We start from the raw sequence: 24008 nt of genomic DNA on the forward strand, positions 1-24008 counted from the left end.
AAATACATTGCTTTTGTTTCAATTAATTTTGAAAATAATGAAGAATTAGGTAAAATAATTTCTACATTAATTAAGCTGCTGGTGTTTGGAACTTAAATTAATTAGAAATTTTGGTACATCTGACCTCATTTATAACTGATTCATTCATCACTGATCCAGGGTAACATAGTACACCAGTTGTGATTTGTGTTATGCTTATGAGTGAAGGAGTGTGGCTTAGGGGTTAGGGATGTTTGGCTCATAATCGTAAGGTCATGAGTTCAATACCTGGCAGTGTATTGTGACCTTGAGCAAGACCCTTTATTTCATGTTGCTCCAGTCCACTCTGCTAACAAAAACGAGTTGTATCTGTCATTCAAAAGGGCCTAACCTTGTCACATTCCGTTTCATGCCGAATCTTCCGGAGAACTACGTTAAGAGTATGCATGTCTATGGGGTGATCAGCCACTTGCACATTTGATTTTATGAGTGGGCTGTTCCATTAATTGGATCAACTGGAACAGTCATTGTCATAACCAATGGAATGCCAGCTATGCTTATCATGGGTTGGCAATCAGTCAAAGATTCTGCTTGGACTGCAAAAGCACACCTCAATGACCATCCACACTGCTTCGTACAACTTGAGATCTTGGCATAAAACCTATTTTTCCTGCATGTGCTATTATGCATCTATCACTGATTCATTTAACATGGTTCAGTTTTTGGAACCAAACACCCTTGATAAATGAAGATAGATATATCTTAATTCAGATCACTTCAGAATAGGAACTGTTTCTTGGAGATTTAGGAGTGGTCTCAGTTGTGCTGCTGTTGAAAGATGTCAACCCTTTTGTTACTGTATTTATTTTGAGATGTTCTTTGTTTCTTTCAATTACTTTAAATGTAACAAAGAATTTAGTAAAATAACTTAGTTATCATTAAGCTTGTGTTAGGAGCATAAATTGTGTTTAAGGTTTGGTGGAAGATTTTAATTCAAAACTTATGAAAACAAGACATTTGTACTCAGAGCTAGAGCTGGTTTCAGCCAGGTTGGTAACGAAAGGGTTAAATAGTAAATTTCTTGTTGCTTGAATTGCTCAGTGGAATCTCTTGTAAGTAACCCCCAGAAATATTTCATCCTTTTCTAACCATAGTTTTCAATGTAACTCACCTAGTGTTTTGATAAATTCTGAAAATAATCAAAAATTTTGAGGGGTTTAGTAAAATAACTAATTTTTTTGTAATTTAAATGATGTTTAGAATCAAACTTAAGAAAAGCTTTTTATTTTATATCATAAAACATATACATTTTATTAAATACCCTTTAATAGAGACTGTTTTGTACAATAAAATCAGTGGTATTTCTGGGTAGGTTGATATCAGAAGGGTTAAAATGTGTACTCCCCATTAGATAAACAGGAAATTTTTATGTAGTTACCAAATTTTCTTCATAGAGCTCTGTTTTGTATTTAAAATGGTAACAACATAAGGCAAAGGGAGAGCCTCTACATTTTCACTTCACCAGCTCTCCTTCTCTCTCTGCCTGTCTGTCTCTCTTGCTCTCCCTCCACCTCTTTTTCTCACTCATGCAAATGTTAAATATCTTAACCCAGACATTGCTATAACACAAGAGACAATATTTAAAAGACCCGCTTTCCAGTTTGGTTGTACTTTGGCACCCCTTGTCATCTCAGTAAACTGTAATGTTTAGGATTTTATTGACTCTACTTAAATGTCTGTTTAATCCACTTTAATTACAAGAATCCCTTTGTTGCAAAAGTGTTGCATTTCTGAAAATCTTTCTGTAACATGTAGCTTCATAACATGAAACCTATTTATCTCTGACCTCCTTGTAACATGGATGTCAAAGGGAGAAGAAAAAAAAATGTTTCATATTATGCACCGTCGTGTTTTAGAGAGATTTTCATGAATGCAATATTTCTGTAATTTGTGAAAATACATGTAGTTAAATCAAAGAATTATTTGGAACAGTGAATCTTGAAGCATATGAAACTATAAATAATGACCTGTAAATATTGGATTGAAAAACCATTTTGGATGGAAAGCCTTTGACTTTTTCTACCCCAAAAGTTTTTTCAACTCAATATATACATGCTGTTATTCATAGTTTCATGTGCTTCAAGATTCTCTATTCCAAAAAAGAATTATTTCTAATTCTTTTGAAAGTTTATTAATTCTTAAGAGCTCAAATTATATTCTACTTTATTGTATTCATAACACTTTTCTGGCATTAAAACATATTTTCTTTTCTTTCATATTTCAATGCAGCCTCCAAGTCCTGATGAACAATCGTTGTTGAACATGGAGGTGAAGCAGTTTGTGTCTCTAGTCATGGATAACTACATCCCTTTCACCCCAGCATGTTTGTGGACATTAATAGACACCATTGTAACTATTGTGAAGTCTGACTGGGAAACTCCGCCCTCTGTAAGTTCACTCCTCCCTTTACACTGGTGGGGTTTGGGGTAGAGCTCATTATTTTCTCTCCATTTTATTGTTTATTTATCAATCCATTACCATTCTTAGTGAACCATTATACTTTAATTTATTAACTCCAGAGATGTGTTATTTATTTAGATATGCTAATTATTCATATATAATATTATACTTCTACTCAGTGATCCTCTCAGCTCTTCTATACTGAGGAGGTCTAATAAACACAAAACATACACCATACTTGCCAAATAGATTGAAATATTAGTTAATCAGTTTATGTTGTCTTTTCTTCACCAAATAAGTATTTCTTATTAATAATTAATTATGATAGAAGCAGTATTAATACCAGAAGACAACCTTTATCTTCCACTTAACACGGATGTTGTGTTTGAACACTGAATATTGCATTATTTATCTTGAGAGGATTTTTCATAAGGATTTGTGGTTCTGCTCATTGCATTAAATGTTACCAAGTGGTGCAAGCTTGGCTGTGAGGTAATAAGTTTGCTTCTCAACCTCATGGTTTTGGTTTCTGTTCCACTGCATGGCACTTTGGACGAGTGTCTTTTACTATAGCCTTGGGCTGATAAAGGCTCTGTGAGTGGATTTGGTTGAGGGAAACTGAAAGAAGCTCCTTGTCTATATATATATATATATATATATCACAAACCCTTTCATGTAGATGGCCCTGCTTAATCTGTTGAAAAAATGTTGGTAAAAACTCCGTAAGATGTACTCAGGGTAAGCTATGGACATATAAGTGGTGCAACAATATCAAAGGAAGGTTAACTAGGAAGATAGTTTTTGTGTGTGGCAGATGCACAGGGGCAATAAACACAGAAGATGTACAGAAAAAAGATTCCATCATATGCCAGGGGGAAAAACTAGAAGTAGTTGACAGCTTCTGCTACATATTTGACCAAGTCTGTAGTTGGGGGTGGATGCTCAGAGCATAGCTGCTAGAATAAGAATAGGCTGGGCAAAATTCAGAAAGCTCCTACCTCTGTTAGTAACAAAGGGCTGTTGTGCAGAGTGGAAGGTTGACTGTATGATGCATGTATGTGAACAGCCATGCTACATGGCAGTAAAACATGGGCCATGACTGCTGAGGACATGCATAGGCTTGAAAGAAATGAAGCTAGTATGATCCACTGGATGTGTACTGTCAGTGTGCATACATGACAGACTGTAAGCACCCTGAGAGAAAAGTTGGACATAAAAAGCTTCAGATATGGTATGCAAGAGAGACGACTGCACTGGTATGATCATGTGTTGCATATGGATGAGGATAGCTGTGTGAAGAAGTGTCCCACTCTAACAGTTGAAGGAACCTGTGGAAGACATGGGATGAGGTGTTGAAGCATGACCTTTGAATGTTGGGACTCACAGAGGCAATGACAAGAGACCAAGGGGCAAAGTTCAGGGAGCTACTATCTTTTTTGGTAACAAATGGCCTCTCCCACATAGTGAAAGGCAGATTGACGCCTGTGTATGAACAGCTATGATGCATAGTAGTGAAACATGTTATAACTACAGAGGACCTGCAAAAGCTTGAGAGAAATGAAGCCAACATTCTCTGCTGGATGGGTAATGTAGCGAGGCATACACAACAAAGTGTAAGTGATTTGAGAGAAAAAGTGGGGATACAAGACATCAAATGTATTGTGAATGAGAAGAACCTGTGCTGGCAGGGTCATCTGATGTGTATTGATAAGAAGTGCAAAACTGTGATTGTGGAGGAAACATGTGGAAGGGGTAAACCCAGGAAGATGTCACACAAAGTGGTGAGAAAAGATCTTCAGATGTTAGGCCTTATTGAGGAGATGATGAGGGACTGAGATTTCTGGCTATTTGTTGTGCTTGAGAAGACACATCAAACTGAGTAAAACTGTGGCCATCCATACATACTAGCTATGTCTCCATTGCCTCTCTCTGTGGAGAGGTCTTTGTCTTGTGTGGTTGCAACACCATGTAAAAAGCACTCATGCAGGTACACAGAGAAAACACTAATGCCAGCGTCACATACAGTGGCTCTTTACTCCTCGAGTTCAAATCTTGCTGAGATCATTTTTGTTTACACCCTCTTGGGATTGATAAAATAAAGTACTGGCATTGTTTTATTTGATTAACTCCCTCCCACAAAATTCCAGGTATTGTGTCAATCCAATGGTTATGATTATTGTTGTGGATCGAAAAATGGGCCTTTGATTTTGCTTTTGTCATATTCCTGGCAGTTTATCATTATTTTCCTTTTTTGTTTTTACTAGTATATAAAGAAAAAACTTTGCATGTTCTGACTGCTGAAGCCAACCTTAAACTATAAATGTAAACTTTATCTAAACTATAAACTGTCATGTCTATAAACTTACTTTCTACTGTATTATTTGGCAAATATGTCCCATCATACTCTTCCTGCAGCTTTCCTTAATTGTAAATGAAATTTGTTGTGGTAAGTATGTTCAGAGGATTTTTTTCTGTCAACGGAACATGAAGATATTGTAAGTGAAAGGCATCAATCATTTCAAAAGTTCAACTGGTAAGAGAAAGACAAATTAAATTGAAATAAGATTCATCTCCCTTCGACCAGCAATTATCTTCCCTGGATCTAAACCTACTCTGCTGCTCATTGAAGGATGTAAGGGTTTTTGTTATTTTGAGGAGAAATATGTATATTTTTAGATTTGTGTTCATATGATGCAGGGATGCTTACATGTTTTGTTTATTTATTTTTCCAGATTTTTAAGTCTCTAGCTCTCCAGTACATGTCAACATTTGATGCAAGTTTATTTTTGATGGTTGTCTATTTAAAGGTTTGTATGTTTCACTTAAAAAGCAAAAAAAAAACCCTTTCTGTCTTTCTCCCCCCCCCTCTCTCTCTCAAAAACAAAAGAAAACCTAAAATATAAATCTGGTATATATACTTAAAGCAGTATTAAAATAGCTATCTATGTATCATACTGAATGTATATACACTGTTGATGGCCAGTTACCACAGTATTTGTCTTCATGGTGAGCTGGCAGAATCGTTAGCACGCTGGGGCGAAATGCTTAGCGGGATTCTGTCTGCCGTTACGTTCTGTGTTCAAATTCCGCCGAGGTCGACTTTGCCTTTCATCCTTTCGGGGTCGATAAATTAAGTATCCAGTTACACACTGGGGTCGATCTAATCGACTTAATTCCTTTGTCCCCTCTATGTTTAGCCCTTTGTGGGCAATAAAGAAATAAGTATTTGTCTTAATATAACATCTTTTATGAACTTACTGTATTAATATATATAAAAATATATAAATATATACAAAAAAAAAAATATATATATATATGTAGTTGAAATTTATAGAAAAACAAAAGACAAAGACAGGTGTTTGAACAAAAAGCAAATGTATTAGTTTGACGCTTGGGAAAATGAAAAAGTCTTTTGTGTTTCGAGCCCACACTCTTCAACAGAAAGAATTAAGAGAAAAGAAACAGAGAGAGAATGAAGAAAAACTTGTAGATTTAGTTGTCAAACATGGTGAATATATGTAAATATATAGATAGTAATAACAATCAATAGATTTACTGTTTCCTTTTGTATTTATTTATTTTTTGCTGGAATAGACAAATCTCTATTTACCGATTTAAAAATATAAACAAAAAAAAAACTGATGGCCAAATGAATTAGGTATTTGAATACTGGTTTATGGATCATAAGTTCAAATCTGATGCAGATATTTCAATGTTTTTTTTTGTTCTAGTTAGAATGCTATTTTACACTGCTTTAGTCCACTTGTGCTGTTGGAAATAAGAACCTCAGGTTCATCTTGGAATGATGGAATGATTGTGTAAGAATAATGGAATGATCATGTAGGAATGACAGAATAATAACAGGATTTTTTAGGAATGATGAAATGAGTATTCAAGAATGCTGGCGTGACTGTCTAGGAATGCTAGAGTTATTGTCTAGGAATGATGTAATAATTATCTGGGAATCACCAGATCATTTCAGAATGATGGACTGATAATCTAGAGATGATGAAACAGTCCAGGAACGATGGAATGACAGAATAAGCATTTAGGAACCACCAGATCATCTTTGAGTAATGGAATAATCATTCAGGAAACACCAAATCATCCAATGATAATGGAATGATCATCTAGGAATCACCAAACCTTGGAATAGAAGTGGTTTTTCTACCTTGGAATGATTTATTTTTCATCCTTTTAATATGGGAGAAGCAGCATCTCTTATAAGAACTCAAACTCAGAAAACATTTAGATTTACATTTCATTACATTAAATTCAGAAAATCCTGCTACAAACAATCATTGATCAACATTGATCAACCCCTGACTCACATCCATTGCTATTGTTATGGTTTATTCCATTTTCCCAATTATGAAGTTAATGTATTACCTTTGCTAAGGCTTACCAAATACATCTGCTACTCTCCTTATTGCTGTCCTGGTATCATATTTCACAGGGTTCTGAATGAACCTACTCCAAACAGCCTGCTACCCTCAGGTCTGCTCTCTTGGCCTGCATTTTCCCTACAAAACATAAGCTACAGGAGTTCAAACTGAACATCATTTGCAGCAACCTAACCAGTCAGGGTAGGCTTTCAAGTCTTATGGGTGCTGCCCTCCTTCTCAGGTTAATCTAAGAACTTCTAGAGAAACAAAATATTTTTTATAATACCAATTTGAAACAGTAGTAATTACTTGTATATTTTTAATATTTAATCAGCAGTCTCTCCCCCTCCTGCTCCTGCTCCTGCTCCTCCTGCTCCTCCTGCTCCTCCTGCTCCTCCTCCTCATCATCATCATCACCATGATGATGATGATGATGATGGCAGATCAAATTATGCCAAGGTTGACTTTGCCTTTTATCCTTTTCGGGGGTCAATAAAATAAGTACCGGTTGAGCACTGGAAGGGAGTGGGAGGAGGAGCGATGTAATCAACTGCCCCACCCCCACCCATCCACCCACTCAAATTTCAGGCCTTGTGCCTTTTGTAGAAAGAAATTAAATTATCTCTATACAATTCAAAAGGCAGATCAATAGTTTCTTTTCTTCTTATCACAAAAGACCAAAGTAGATTTCGTTGGATGTACGTATAAATATTACACCATAATAATTACTCTCAGAAAATGCTCCAATTACATTGATTGAAGTTGTGTTATCTTCCAGTTCATTCATTCAAATTTTGTTTTCTATACTTGCTATTTCCTGGTTCATTCATATATTATTATTATTTTTTTCTTCCATGCTTGTATGAATGAGTTGCACTATCTTTTTGTTAAAGCAATATGTGTTTTTGTAGCCGTATGTTTTCCCTACAACTAACCATTCAACCATGACATTGAGAGTGAAACCTGTTTAACACTTGTCAGGCAAACCAGATCAGAGTTAAATGCTTTTCTCAATGGACACGACACAATGCCTGTAGTAAGACTTGAACCATATGACCGTGTAAGACTGGTGCAAGCATGGCTGCATGAGTACAGCTTTAACTGTATGGGTGCTGGGATGGGTGTATGGGTGCAAGAATGGGTGTATGGGTGCAAGCATGGGTGTATGAGTGCTGGCATGGGTGTATGGGTGCAAGCATGGCTGCATGAGTACATCTTTAACTGTGTGGGTGCAGGCATGGGTGTATGGGTGCAAGCATGGGTGTATGGGTGCAGGCATGGGTGTATGGGTTCAAGCATGGGTGTATGGATGCAAGCATGGGTGTATGGGTGCAAGCATGGGTGTATGGGTGCTGGGATGGGTGTATGGGTGCAGGGAAGGGGGTATGGGTGCTGGGATGGGTGTATGGGTGCAAGCATGGGTGTATGGGTCTATGGGTGCAGGCATGGGTGTATGGGTACAGGCATGGGTGTATGGGTGCAAGCATGGGTGTATGGGTGCAGGCATGGGTGTATAGGTGCAAGCATGGGTGTATGGGTGCAGGCATGGGTGTATGGGTGCAAGCATGGGTGTATGGGTGCAAGCATGGGTGTATGGGTGCAAGCACGGGTGTATGGGTGCAAGCAAGGAGGTATGGGCGCAAGCATGGGGGTATAGGTGCAAGCATGGGTGCATGGGTGCAGGCATGGGGGTATGGGGGGAAGGCATGGGTGTACGGGTGCAGGCATGGGTGTATGAGTGCAAGCATGGGTGTATGGATGCAAGCATGGGGTATGGGTGCAAACATGGGGATATGGGTGCAGGCATGGGTGTATGGGTGCAGGCAGGGGGTATGGGGGTATAGGGGCAGGCACGGGTGTATGGGTACAGGCATGGGTGTATGAGTGCAAGTATGGGTGTATGGATGCAAGCATGGGGGTATGGATGCAAGCATGGGTGTATGGGTGCAGGCATGGGGTTATGGGGGCAGGCATGGGTGTATTGGTGCAAGCAAGGGTGTATGGGTGCAGGCATGGGTGTATGGGTGCAAGCATGGGTGTATGGGTGCAGGCATGGGTGTATGGGTGCAAGCAACGGTGTATGGGTGTATGGGTGCAGGCATGGGTGTATGGGTGCAAGCATGGGTGTATGAATGCAGGCATAGGTGTATGGGTGCAGGCATGGGTGTATGGGTGCTAGCATGGGTGTATGCGTGCAGACATGGGTGTATGGATGCAAGCATGCATGTATGGTCACAGAGTTAGCTTTACAGCCATGTGACTTCAGGTTCGACCATGTTGCAGGAGGCACAATGAATCCATTTGTGTTACAAACATTGTCTAAAGAAAAAAAAAATGTTCCCTGATGACAAAGACACCTTTAATCAGATATTCACATTCAAATCTGTCAGAACATTCTGAGAGTAAACAAATACATCATCATAATTTGAGGGTAGATTTAACTACTATTATTTTGGTTTTTACAAATCATTGAAATAGACTTTCTTTAGATTGTAGCCTAGGCTGTTGTGCATGTGTAACTGCGAAATTCAATCAGCACAATTGAATTTGGTTAAATAGATTTTGGGTAAATGTCACTTAAACCATTTCTCTTTCCAGATGGAATTTCCCCGCCAAATCTTGTTGAATTCAGAAGAGGTTCTTCTTCATAAACGTTTTGTTATGGCATCCTTGCATCCTGCTCATAGTGTATTACATCGGCATCTGATGTTATCATGCTTGGCTGATTATATTGAATATAACGAGGTATGTTCCCTATATATATGTCTTCAGGTTGTCTATTTAATGAGTGCGCGCGCACACACACACACACACACAATAATAATAATAATAATAATAATAATAATAGTTCATGCAATTGAAAAAACCGCATTATTTATGGGATGACCCAATACTTACTCTTAGCAACAAAACGCTATATTTGGCATTTGTTTATCTAGAGAAAGCCTTCTATAGAATACCTCCTGTGTGATATGGTGGTCTCTGAGGAAGCTAGGGATAGACAAGTGGCTTGTGAAAGCTGTACAGGCCATGTAGAGATGTTGTCAGTAAGGTGAAAGTTAACTGTGAGTACAGTGAAGAATTTGGTGCACAGGTCAGCATTCATCAAGGCCCAGTCCTTTCATTATTGTCCTGCAGGACATAACAGAAGAATTCAAGACTGGAAGACCCAACATATTCTATATGTTGATGATCTTGCCCTCATAGCAAATTCTGTACCAGAGCTAGAAAAGTAAATTCCAGGTTTGGAAGCAAAACCCACAATCTAAAAGCCTTAAGATTAATAATAAAGACTAAGGTTTTAGTAAGCAAGAAAACAGACAGGACCCTACTTTCTTCAGGTAAATGGCCCTGCTTGATTTGTAGGAAAAGAGTTGGCAGGAATTCCATACGGTGTACCCAGTGCAAGCTATGGATACACAAGTGTAAGGTTATCAGAGAAAGTTGTTTTTGTATGTGGAGGATGCACAGGAGCCATAAAAATTACAGATACTTGGGAAATTGATTTTGTCAAATACCCTGGAAGCTCTTTTAATGAAGTGGATAATTTCTGCTATGTAGGGGGCCAAATTAGTACTGGAGGAGAAAGCATGGAGAGTGTAATAGCTAGAATAAGAATAGGATGATGATAATTCAGGGAGCTTTTACCTCTGTTGGCAACCAAGAGTTTCTCTCTAAGAGAAAGGAAGATTGCCTGATGCATGTATATGAACAGTAATGCTACATGGGAGTGAGACATGGGTCCTGAATGCAGAGGATATGTGAAGGTTTGTGAGGAATGCGGCTAGTATACTCCACTGGTTGTGCAATGTAAGTGTTCATGTTTGACAGAGTGCTAGTGTATTGAGAGAGAAAATAAGCATAAGAGGAATTAGATGCAGAACGCAAGAGAGAAGACTGCACTGGTTTGGTCATGTGATGCAGATGGATGTTGACCTCTCCATAAAGAAGTGCTGATCACTCAATCTGGATGGAACTCGTGGAAGAGGGAGACCCAGGAAGACATGGAACAAAGTACTGAAGGATGACCTCAAGATGCTGAATCTTGTTGAGGAGATGACAAGGGACTGAGATACCTGGCACCTTGTACCTTGTTGCAGTCAAGAAATGTTATGGCTATTCCACTTGGTGAGGTGAAGAGGATTGGCCTGCAAGAGTCTTGTGAGGGTGCCATGTAAAAGTTGTCAGGCTGGTGCAATGTTAAAAGCACCCACATTCACCGTAAAGTGGTTGGCAGTAGGAGGGGGCACCCAGTTATAGACACCAAGCCAAATCAGACTGGAACATGGTGCAGCTTTTCTGCTTGCCAGTTCTGGTCAAACCATCCAACCCATACCAGCATGGAAAAGGGATGTTAAATGAAGATGATGATGATATATGTATACAAGAGATAAAAACCAAGTGTTTAAGATATATATATATATATATATATATATATATATATATATATATATATATATATATATGTTTCTGCTTCCCAGTCTCTCTATCACACTCTGACCTTTCATCATCTGACACAAGATCCCCTCTCAAAATTCCTTATCTTGCAAATTACTTGGTGACCCTGCTGGTACTGGTGCCATGTAATAAGCATCGAGTCTACACTGTAAAATGGTTCTCATTTGGCAGGGCATCCAGCTGTAAAAGCCATGCCAAAACTGACCTCACCTGTGCTACTGCCTCGTAAAAAGTGTTCAGTTTACTTTGCAGAGTGGTTGGTGTTAGGAAGGGCATCCAGCTGTAAAAATCCTGCCAAAACTGAGACAACAGCCTGGGGTAGTCTTCTACCTGACTGGCTCCCATCAACCATCTTGCCCATGCATTCATGGAAGAAGGACGTTAAACAATGAGGATGATGATGATGATGATGATGATATATATATAAAAGATAAAACAGAGTTCATGAAGACTGGTGGTGACCTGTGTCAACAAAAAGTAATGTTTGTTAGAAAAATCAACAGAAAAATAAAAAGGTAGAAAAGGTTGTTGTTTCAAACAGAGTCCATCTTTTGAGTTGATATGACAGAGGGGAAAAGGAAAGAATAGAATAGTTATATATCCTCTGAATTAGAATAGTTAGCTGCAACTGATATTGAACACAGAGCCATGCATGCATAGCAAGGAAGTAGTAAAAGAGGAGAAAGTTGGTGAGAGACAGAAGGAGAGAGAGAGAGAGAACTGTACTAGAAATTGGTCAGTACTCATTTTTAGTTTAGTAGATGAAGCAAAGTGAAATGATATACCTTGATCAATGAAACAACACATTGCCTGGCCAGGAATCAAACCCACAACCTTATAATCATCAGTTCAACACTCTAACCACTTAATCAAATGTAACAAAACTTACAGGTTTCTCCAGAATTTTTATTTCAATCATGCAACAACGGACCTTGTTATTTATTTTTTTTTGTTTTTTATGATTACAGAGAGAACAATGCAAATATTCTGTGATGAATTCAGTTCCTGTCATAGCTTCAAAACAGATCGCAGACCTCAATCCAACAGCTTTTGATGATATTTCAATTCAACTAAAAAAAGTGCTTATACTTAATAAATGTCTTCCTCCTGCTTTAGATTCTGGTAAGAAAACATATTTATTATTTATAATTTTAACTATATAAGTATATTAAGAGAAGAGTGGCACATAAAAAACACCATTTGGCAAATAAAAAGAACCCACTATACTCTTAGAGTGGTTGGCGTTAGGAAGAGCATCCAGCTATAGAAACCTTACCAGATCAGATTGGAGCCTGGTGCAGCCTCCCAGCTTGCCAGTACTCAGTCATAACGTCCAACCCATGCCAGCATAGGAAGCGGACATTAAATGATGATAATAATGCTGGTATTATATATACTTGTAAGTATATATAACATATATACTTACAAGTATATAGTGTTTTTGTTATGTATTTGTCTGAATATTTTTTTATCATACCTAATGCGCCTACTATGATAGGAATTGTTTCTGTTTTTAGGCTTCACATTCGAGTTCTCTCTATTTCCAGATCTTTGTATTTTGAAAATTTCTCCGATTCTTTTAGAGAAATATTGTCATCTTTTGGTATTGATACATTGATCAGAAAAGCATTGTTTTCTTGCTGATCTCAGAACTATATCCAGCATATTGACCTTAATTTCTCTGTGTATTGGCATATCACAGAGTATGGTTGCTTTCTCATTTTCTGTGACCTTTTCTGGCGTGTGCCTATACCATCTTTTTCTATTGTTATTCCATAGAGTTGGCATAGCTTCTAGTGTATTATTATGATTGTTATTATCATTACTTCCAGACAACAGCTTCCTACTGAACAACCTCCAGTCAATGAAAAAGTTAGCCCAATCCACAGATGATCCCCATGCTTGCGCCTACTATGATAGGAATTGTTTCTGTTTTTAGATTCCACATTCGAGTTATCTCTATTTCCAGATCTTTGTATTTTGAATGTTTCTCTGTTTCTTTCAGAGAAACATTGTCATCTGTTGGTATTGATACATTGATCAGAAAAGCATTGTTTTCTTGCTGGTCTCTGACAACTATATCTGGCCTATTAGCCTTAATTTCTCTATCTGTGTGTATTGGCATATCCCAGAGTATGGTTACTTTCTCATTTTCTGTGACCTTTTCTGGCATGTGCCTATACCATCTTTTTCTATTGTTATTCCATAGAGTTGGCATAGCTTCCAGTGTATTATTATTATTGTTATTATTACTTCCAGACAACAGCTTCCTACTGAACAACCTCCAGTCAATGAAAAAGTTAGCCCAATCCACAGATGATCCCCATGCTGCTGTATCCTTGTACTGTGCCCTATTTCACTTTTACTGTCGACATCATACCTCTAAACTTGGAACTAATATTCAAAAGTAAGCCAGTTCTTTCCCAAATCACAACAGTCCACTGCAATAGAATCACTGGTGTATTCTGTTTAGTTTCACTACTGTGAAGCAGACAGAATGTGTGTGTGTATGTGTACATGGATGTTTGTGTGTGTGGGTGTGCATGCATGTGTGTATGTGGACGCATGCGTGTATTTGTGTGTGCATGCATGTGTGTGTGCATGCATGTGTGTGTGCATGCATGTGTGTATGTGTGTGTATGCATGCATGTATGTGTGGGTGCATGCCTATGTGTGTGCACGCATGCATGTGTGTGTGGGTGCATGTACGTGTGTGCGCATACATGCATGCATATGTGTGCAGGTGTGAATGCATGTGTGTGTGGGTGTGTGTGTGTATTGTGTGCGGGTGTGCATGCATGTGTATGTGCGGGGGTGTAGTATGTGTGTGGGTGTGTGTGTAGTGTGTGTATGTGTACATGTGTAAAAGCATGGTTCTTGGCACAGGCATGATTAAAAAGTTCAATTTGCAACCATGTGGTATTAGATTTGTTCCTTCTGTGTGCCAATGTGGACAAATGTCTTACTTTAGAACTGGGGTCAATGTCTCATGAGTGAAATTAGTAGACACTGTAGAAACTGTAAAGAAGCCATCCATATATATTAAGCTATATCGGTCTAACTTGGTGGCCTTTCCCTTGGATAAACATCAATGATTTTGAGACTTTCATGCATGGTCTACTGCTAGTCTTCATCAGAAAAATCTTGTCCAAGGCTGCTCACACTTGTACATATGTATGGTTGGTCTAGTCTGATGGAGGTCCCTTATATGAGCTCCTGGATTTTATGGCTTTCAAGCTTTGCAAAAGACACATATTTCCCAGGTCAGTGAGAATCTGTCCAAATGTGATATTAGATTTAATGAGGCTGCTGATTTTCTTATGGAGATACACTTAATAGCAAAAGTGGATCGGTTAGTGCTGAGGACATAACGAGATCTTTTTACATTGTGGACTCCTCTCTTATGAAAACAGAAGCAGATTCCAAAGAAGAAAGAGACAAAATGGTTAGAGTGATTTATTTGTCTTGAAAATTACTTTAGAGACCTTCACTCATGCCAGAATTATGGAGAAAAGCACCCAGTGCATCCTGCAAAGAAATTGGCATTAGGAAGGCAACCCAGCCACAGACACTATGCCAAAACAGACATTGGAACTCAGTGCCATCCTCTGCTTCATTGGATCCTGTCAAACCATCCAATCCATGCTTGCATGGAAGGCAAGTGTAAATGAAGACGACGACGATGATGATGATGATGATGATAATGGCACAATGTCATAGATTTCAGGAAAAGTCAACTGAATTGGTATCAATGCATATCTGGTACTTTTTCTGTCAAATGTTGGAGGCATGGCAAAGGTTGATCTGATTACTACCTCATGCAGATTGACCCATGTAGATTGAAATTTGGTCCTCGTTGTTCCTTGTGAATTATTAGAAGCAGTAGAGTATTGAACAAACTGCCTTACAGTTTATATTCTGGTCTTTTGCGTCCTGAGTTCAAATCCCACCAAGGTCAACTTTGCCTTTCATCCTCTTGGCTGCAGTTAAACAAAATACCAGTCGAAGACAGTGAATTTATGAAATTGTTAGAGAACCAAATGGATGAAATACTGTGGTATTTGTCCTGCTTTTTGGTTTCCAAGTTCAAATCCTGCTGTCTCATACAACCATTATTGGAAGCAATTTGGATGCCACTGATTACACACCTGTAGTTAACAATGGACAGCATTGGAGTGATGTATGATATTCAACAAACTCAACATATGATACCTGCTATTGATAGTGATTTGTTGAGGGAAATTTAGTTGCTACTTTTAGCAGATAAAAGTCTATGTTGAAGCTTCCTCACCAGTTCCTGTGGTTACCATTTTGAAAACAATAGTCAATTTATTGATCAGGGTTTGGCTGTTAGATTAAGCAGATCAAGTCACTGAGCAAATGATTTTGTTTACTTTTATTATACTATACTGTTTTTATAAATGGAATATGTCAGGTTTAAAATGTGGGTCAATAAACACATAATGATTAATAGCTGATTAATGGATTGATTGATTGAGTGATTGATTGATTGATCTGTATATTTCTTTCAATAGCCTAATGCTGGAATTGGTGTGTTCAAATTCCAAATTTATTCCTTACACTCTGGACTTCCTCATGCAAGTTGAGAAAGATGTACCTGATAGGTGAGTAGAACTTACAGTATGTCCATTTCATTCCACACGCACACACACACACACACACACACACACACACACACGTATATACATTGCTGTTACCATCCACCGCTATCATCACCATTGTCAGGTGTCATCATCATCATCATTGTCACCAACACCACCACCATTATCAGCATCACTCCTTCCATATATTTCCACCACTACCACCACCACCCATTATCATCACTACTATCATGTTAATGGCTATCATTAGCATCACCATCCTCATCATCATCATCATCATCATTGTCCCTACCACTGGCACCACTTCCACCACCACTTACCTCCAGTTATTACCTCTATCACCACCACCTCCACCACCACACTAATTATTATAATCACTATTGTGCTAATGACTGTCATCAATCATGATCATCATCGTGATCATCATCATCATCACCATTGTTACTTTATCATCACTTCCATTGCTGTTATCCTCCATCGTCATTGTTATCACAAACCGACAAGGGAGCCTCTATATGGTCACTTAAACTGTTAGAAATAACAGCCAGTTCTCCTTCAAATCATACCCTACCATTCTGAGAGAGGAATCCCAAATGTGTTTCACCTGGTAAAATTGGATGGTTACAGCTATAGCCTTTGATTGACCTGGTACTAATCTTCATCATCACCACCACCACCATCACCATCATCATCATCATCATCATTATCATCATCATCATCATCATCATATTGTTTTCATTCTTATTGTTATTATTATTATTATATACTCTGACTTTTCTGATGTCTCTTTTTGTTTTTCTGATTTTTCTTGTGTGGGACATATTTTTGTGTAATGAGAGCTTGATGGTGGTTGTATTATTATTATTATTATTATTATTATTATTATTATTATTATTATTGTTATTGTTATTGTTGTTGTTGTTGTTGTTGTTGTTGTTGTCCATTTAAAGCAATCAGTCTGTTGGAAGAATCATTGTGTGTCAGACAAAATGTGTTGTAATATTTCTTCTAGCCCTATACTTGCTGAGTTCAAATTCTGCTGAGGTCAACTTTGCTTTCTGATCATTCTGGGGCAGATGAAGTAAAGTACCTGTCAAGTAGTTGGGTAGATTTAACTGACTAACCTCTCCCCAAATTTTTAGCCATTGGCCTATATTAGAAATCATTATCAAGTATCTATCTTCACAGTTTAAATCCCACCCAGTCAAATACTTGGTTGGAGGGCTGTAGTCAAACCAGTTACGTCCAGCCCACTAAATTTAAGGTTTTGGGCATTTATTAGGAACAATTATTAATGAAACTCATTGTGTCTCCCAGTGAACAGTTTGTAAAAGGGAGATAATTATTTCTTCATAATATTTGGTAGGATTAGATGTTTGAGTAAGGAAAAAGATGCATAGAATCATTGTCATTTAATGTCTATGTTCCATGCTGGCTAGGATTGGACAGTTTGACAGGATGTGTCTAAAGGCTGCATCAAGCTCCAATTCAATTCAATTTTTATTGGCTCAAAAAGCAAAAGCAAGGCCATGTAGGAGGACAGGGAGTTATGTACAGGGAGGGTGGTCATACAAAGAGTTCAGGCCATTTCTGGTCAAGAGAGACTTTGAACCGAGCGGTTGTCGGCATCTTCACTATCTCGTCCGGCAGCTTATTCCACGGATCCGCAACCCGGACGGAGAAAGCCCCTTTCCTTCAATTGAGATGAAATCGTTGTAGATAGAGCTTTTCGGAGTGACCCCGCAGCCCACGTTCTGGAGCAGGAGGGAAAAACAGCTCTTTCGAGAGGTTACATTTTCCGCTTATGATGTTGTGAGCGAGAATGAGATCACCACAGCGCCGTCGTTTTTCGAGAGAATAAAGGTCGAGCGTCTTCAGCCTTTCTTCATAAGACAAATGCTTGAGACTGCAATGTCTGCTTAGGTGTGGTTTTTAAGTCTGAATGCTCTTCCTTATGTGCATATTTAATTTTTTCATTTGTTTGTTTTCTCTAATTACTATATATGCATTGCACTATCATAAGGTCTATCTGTTGCTAACACCGTGTTGTGGGCTTCTTTGGCTGTAGCTGATGAAACACTGAAGTGTGGCAGCTGTTTTATCTGCAGATATTACTGGATGGTTGCAAACAAGTGTTGTCATCATTTAACAGGTATCTGAAAGCCAACATTGAGAGCTTTGTAACCAGAACATTGTCTGGCACTCATTGTTTGCTACAAATTAACCAATGTTCTTCATGATAATTCAACTCTTGCTCCTTATACAAGAACAGTGATGTTTTCAGGAAGGACTTCAGGTGTCAAACAAAAATAAACTGGACAGATTGTTCCAGAGGATTTCACTTTGGGGGCTATGTACAACTTCAAAAAATCCCTGGTCTGGCAGTGCTGTAGGTAGACGCATTGCTGGTTTGGGATCAACTCTTCAAGCACAGCAATGCTGTCAGTTGGGCTTGTTTGAGACACATGTAGAACAATGAAACCATTCTGCACACACTCTTAGTATCAGAGCATTGCTGATTTGGGAAGCTATGTCAAGCATATGCTGTCTTGTGTATGACAAATCTGGCTATCAATTGAATCCACCATGAGGATTGTACTGTTGTCTTCTTTTGGCTAGGAAGGGCAAGCAGTTCTCCTCTGTCTTATGGCTACTGTGAAAGAGGTTGCTCACAAGGTTGACTGGACTGGACTAGGGATAAGCACTTTCCTCTTTGGTCAGGCCTTCATCAACTTCAAATTTCATTTGGGGAGAAATATAAAGATGTAGTGCGCAGTTTTACCCATCAGTATATTTACTGAAAGGTGGGTGAGAATGATGAATGAAAATGACCCAAGTAAATGGACCTACTCTTAACATGTAGCTGTAGGCCATGGAACACAACTGGTAGAGCACACTTGCCCTTGGCATTAAGGTTAATCTGAGATTTCATGGGTTCCTTGATTGACTCCATATGGTTTTACTCCTGTTGAGATATTTCATCTAATTTCATTTCATGTTTGATTTTTGCACCCGTTTTTTTTATGATTTGTCTCCCTAATGTTACTTACCTGTAATCCCCCGTGGTAATTAAGTGATTGTTGTTGTTGCTGTTGTTTCTAACATAGGCACAGAGCCTGAGACTTGGAGGAGGGTGAGTTAGTTGATAACATCAACCCCAATCTTTTGCTGGTACTTTATTTTTTTTTATCCAAGAAAGAAGAAAGGCAAAGTTGACCTCATCAGGATTTGAACTAAGATTGCAAAGAACCAAACATAGCATGACACATGGTCCAATACTCTAATGATTATGCCTGTCCACCTCCATAACAACAACAACAACAACAATAATAATAATAATAATAATAATAATAATAATAATAATAATCATCATCATCATCATCATAATAGCCATTATTATTATTGTTATTGTTATTTTTACATGGGTAATTGTGCATGGTTTTTCAGCCTCTACCCTCAACAGCTAAGGTGTAGAAATAATATAGGTAAGTGGTTATAGTATTGGGGTTTCAATTCACAGGTTTTGGGTTTCAGTTTCCTGTAGGCATTTCATTATGCATTCACTGTACATTTAGTTCACCTTATTGTATGTCACCCCTGTTCACTGATGTCTCAAGAATGGTTAGAAGTAGATAAACTGAGGAATGCTTCTTGTAATAAAATGAGTTTTTGCTACTCAGGAAGAGATTTATCACTGACCCATTCAGAACAAGAGAAATAAAAATTTAGCACTGCATGTTTATAAAAATATGATTAACTGCTCTGTCACTTGTCTATCCATGACTGTCTCTCTATGGGTAAATAAATATCTCGTTCACTTAAAAGAAAATCACCTCTCTGCAAATTTGCGAATTTTGTATCTACCTTTGAAAGCTTACTCCATTTACCTTGGTTGTTTATAATTTCATCTGTAGATTTTATTTGGTTTATCCCTCATGAGTTGCCATCCTGTTGGAGATCCATTTAATTTTGGAGTTCACTTTCTCTCTCCTAGTCACGTCCACTCACAATGTAAAACTCTATTCCAGAGGTTTTCAGCCTGGGGGATATGTACAACTTCCAGAAATTCCTGGCCTGGCAGTGCTACTCAAGAACATTGCTGGTTTGATATAAACTCTACAGGTATGGAAGTGCTGTCAGCTGCTCTTATCTGAGATGTATGCGGAACAATGATACCATTCTGGCACACACTTTTGGCATTCAAGCATTGCTGATGTGGGAAGTTGTGTCAAAGAGCTGTTGTTATGTCTGAGAAAAAAAAAAGTAAACAAAACCTGGCCATCCCAACTGATAGCCATTCCTTCCCTCAACAATGAATTCCAATTAATGTCTCTTCTCTGTTTCTCCTAAAAGGAGCAGAAACTGCTGGAAGCAGTTTCTACTCCTCCAATCTACTAAAGCGTTTGCCATAGTTTGAAATAATTTAGACATTCTAGTCTCTGGCCTGTTTTCTCAGTCTTGACAATGACAAAGAATAAAAAAAAAATGTAAGCACATAGTATTTTGTTCACATATTTTAGACTGCAAAACTTCACTAACCAATATCTTACAATCACCAACCAGATTCTCATTCTGTATCAGCACCCTACGATTTCTTGCTCATCCATACCTTGGAAACTTGTCACTAACATCCAACAATCCTCAAAATTCCCCAAAACTCTGGACACTTTTTCTGTCACTTCTACGGCTATTACAACGGTCTTTCTCCTTATTTACTAGAAATCTTTGTACCATTTTGTGCTTAGTCCCACTAAAATCTAACTTAGGTTTTTTTATTCTGTTACTTGTTCCTGTTACTTGTTACTTGTTTGAAAGTTTGTTACTCATCTTTCCATTTCATTCTTATAACTCCAGCTCCATCTACCTTTATTTACTGGAAGAATTACAGAAGATGGTAACCTCTACAGATATGGTAACCATAACGGAAGATTTACTTTACAATTATTTGGATGTCCTGAAAATGACGGCTAATGATGAAAGAATTTCGCCTTTGGTAAGAAAGGGATTTTTTTTTGTTTAAACGAATCATTTTTAGACAGATGAGTCTTTTAGATTTGTTTTTTGGTTTCAGTCATCAGAGTTGAAATATCGGTCATCATTATCAGTGTTGTCATCATCATCATTACGATCATCATCATCATTAGCAGCAGCAGCAGCACCACCACCACCACCACCACCACCACCACCACCACCACCACCATTATCAGCATCACTCCTTCCATATATTTCCACCACTACCACCACCACCATTATCATCACTACTATCATGTTAATGGCTATCATTAGCATCACCATCCTCATCATCATCATCATTGTTCCTACCACTGGCACCACCTCCACCACCACTTACTCCAGTTATTACCTCTATCACCATCACCACCACCACCACTATCACCACCACTATATATGTTATCAATAACAATAAATCTGTTTAGTTATCAGTTACAATATGCTGTACAATATAAGGCAGCGAACTGGCAGAAACGTTAGCACGCCGGGCAAAATGCTTAGTGGTATTTCGTCTGCCATTACATTCTGAGCTCAAATTCTGTAAGGCCGACTTTGCCTTTCATCCTTTCAGGGTCGATAAGTTAAGTAACAGTTGCGTACTTGGGTCGATCTAATCGACTGGTAAAAACTTCTTTGGAGGATTGGGATGCATGTGTTTAAGTGTAGTGTTTTGTTTGAAAACAAAACACTACACTTAAAAACATGCATCCCAATCCTCCAAAGAAGTTTTTCCATGGACTAATATTGAACTATAAAACCATAAAGTCACTATAATGTATTGGTATAATTATTTATTAATTTTTATATATATTTATTATTTTTTTGAAAAAAAACATTGTAAATTTCTTTTTTCTCCTTCCTCAATTTATAAAAAAATTTTTTCCCCTTCCAAATCTTGAAAATTTGCCTTGCAATGAAAGCCTGTTTGATTTCTTTTTTAATTTTTCTTACAATCATTTTTATTAAAATTTACTTTCAATTTAGCATTCTGCCTTATTATTTTTTACCTCTCCTATCATTTCTCCATGTGCGGTTAACACAACCCCACCATTTACTGACTTATATATGTATATGTAATGTATATGTGTATATGTATATATGACATCTTTTCTTGTCTTTCCATTTCTCCTCTCTCTCTCTCTGTCACTCCTTTGTATTCCCTCTTTTACGGTACATCGCCAATCTCCACGGTTGCTGGCAACTGCTTCCCAACCGCTAATATAGATGTTGCAGGCCTTCGTGTCCCTTTTGCAAACATGTATATATGTATAAATATATATATATATATATTATATATATATATATATATTATATATATATATATATATATATATATATATATATATATATATATATATATATATTGTCTGATTTGTTCATTTCTCCTCTCGTTATATGATCGACCTTCGATCGCCATCTTGAAACCTGTTTCCTTTAATACACTTCCGCCTTCTCCAAAAATCCCTCTTCCGGACAACTTTTACTTAGAAGGCAACCCACAACATGTGCTCTCTCTCTCTCATTCATCTACCTCATCTACCAGCTATATAATCCCGTGCACAGATAAGTTTGAATGCCTATTTTCACTCCTAGACTGATCATACATGTTTCTCTATCTATCTAACTATTTTATCTGATTTCTATCTATTTTGTCTGATTTGTTCATTTCTCCTCTCGTTATATGATCGACCTTCGTGTATCGCGGTGCACCCGCCCTGCCCACCCCCACCCCCACCACCAATACCGGATATCTCTATTTTTGCTCCATCTATACCGGATGTCGCTTCTCCCACCACCATTATAGGTGTCTACTCTTCGAACCCCCCTCTTCAATACGCTATTTTACCATGCATTACCCCTCTCTTGATATCCTACGTTCTACTTGCCTACAACCTGTCATCATTTCTCTGAACCACCCCTACCCACTGGTGCTCCCCATTATTCCTGCCCCCCCCCACATAAAATGCACCATCCGAACGTGGCCGATGCCAGACCCCTCTGGCACCTGTGCAGGTGGCACGTAAAAAGCACCCACTACACTCGCGGAGTGGTTGGCATTAGGAAGGGCATCCAGCTGTAGAAACACTGCCAGACCAGACTGGAGCCTGGGGCAGTCCCTAGCTCCCCAGACCCCGGTCGAAACCGTCCAACCCGTGCTAGCGCGGAAAACGGACGTTAAACGATGATGATGATGATGATGATGATATATATATATATAAATATGTGACCGCGTGTGTACCGTTGGCGATTTTTTTTCCTCTGTCTTTCCTTCTCTGGATCTTTCCTTCTCCTATGTTTCCAACGAAGAGCTCCGCTCGAAACGTTAAACCCTCCTTCTTTCCTTCTTTCCTGAGCGTCCAATAATACTATATTTGTTCCACGTCCTCGCGTTGTTGTGTTTTTTGTGCTTTCTTGTTTGGATTAACTATATATATATATATATATATATGTACATACACACACACACACATACATGACAGGTTTTCACATAGTTTCTGTCTACCAAATTCATTCACAGGACATTGGTAGCAGAAGACACTTGCTCAATGTGCTGAGCTGTGGGACTGAAGCCCAAAACCACTTAACCACATATAGCTGTAGCAATTTGAATTCATTAAAAACGTCTAACAATGCTTCCTCTACAATATGTAATATGATATTAATCAATAAAAAATATGTAACATTATGATTTGATATTTGTATTGCAGGCAACCGTTCGTTTCCTGCACATCAGTGTGCTGCATTCGTTAGCGAATGACAAACTGTCGTGGTCGTTAGCAACGGCAGTTCTAGAAGTGTGCAGAAACATCCTCTTGCATCACAACACACAGACTATATTCACAGGTAAGGGTTTTGTCTTTTTGTTTTATCTTTTTTACCTTTCACTTGTTGCAGTCGTTGCACTGTGACCATACTGGAGCACTGCCATGAATGGTTTAGTCAGATGCTTGGTGCCTTTTGTGTCGGTCCCTTTTGTTGAACTGCCGAGGTTATGGGGACACAAACAAACTAACACTGGTTGTCAAGTGGTGGTGTAGGGACAGACACACACACACACACACACACACACACACACACACATGTTAGCATCTTC

General features: G+C 38.3%; 1 protein-coding gene across 2 annotated transcripts in view; it reads left to right on the top strand.

Moving 5' to 3' along the window:
• LOC115218012 (AP-5 complex subunit beta-1-like) overlaps window positions 1-24008 on the top strand; it is a 67213-nt gene that overhangs the window by 20487 nt on the left and 22718 nt on the right. Inside the window, exons 7-15 of one of the 2 annotated variants that reach the window (XM_036507873.1) lie at window positions 2269-2427; window positions 5172-5246; window positions 9423-9569; window positions 12251-12404; window positions 13115-13171; window positions 13599-13689; window positions 15818-15907; window positions 20759-20897; window positions 23623-23758. In XM_036507873.1, the coding sequence (XP_036363766.1) occupies window positions 2269-2427; window positions 5172-5246; window positions 9423-9569; window positions 12251-12404; window positions 13115-13171; window positions 13599-13689; window positions 15818-15907; window positions 20759-20897; window positions 23623-23758 (1048 nt within the window). Of the gene's footprint in view, window positions 1-2268; window positions 2428-5171; window positions 5247-9422; window positions 9570-12250; window positions 12405-13114; window positions 13172-13541; window positions 13690-15817; window positions 15908-20758; window positions 20898-23622; window positions 23759-24008 lie in introns of both variants that reach the window. The other variant, XM_029787758.2, reaches the window with a different exon arrangement.

Source organism: Octopus sinensis, linkage group LG12, assembly GCF_006345805.1.
Source record: "Octopus sinensis linkage group LG12, ASM634580v1, whole genome shotgun sequence".
NCBI lineage: Eukaryota > Metazoa > Mollusca > Cephalopoda > Octopoda > Octopodidae > Octopus > Octopus sinensis.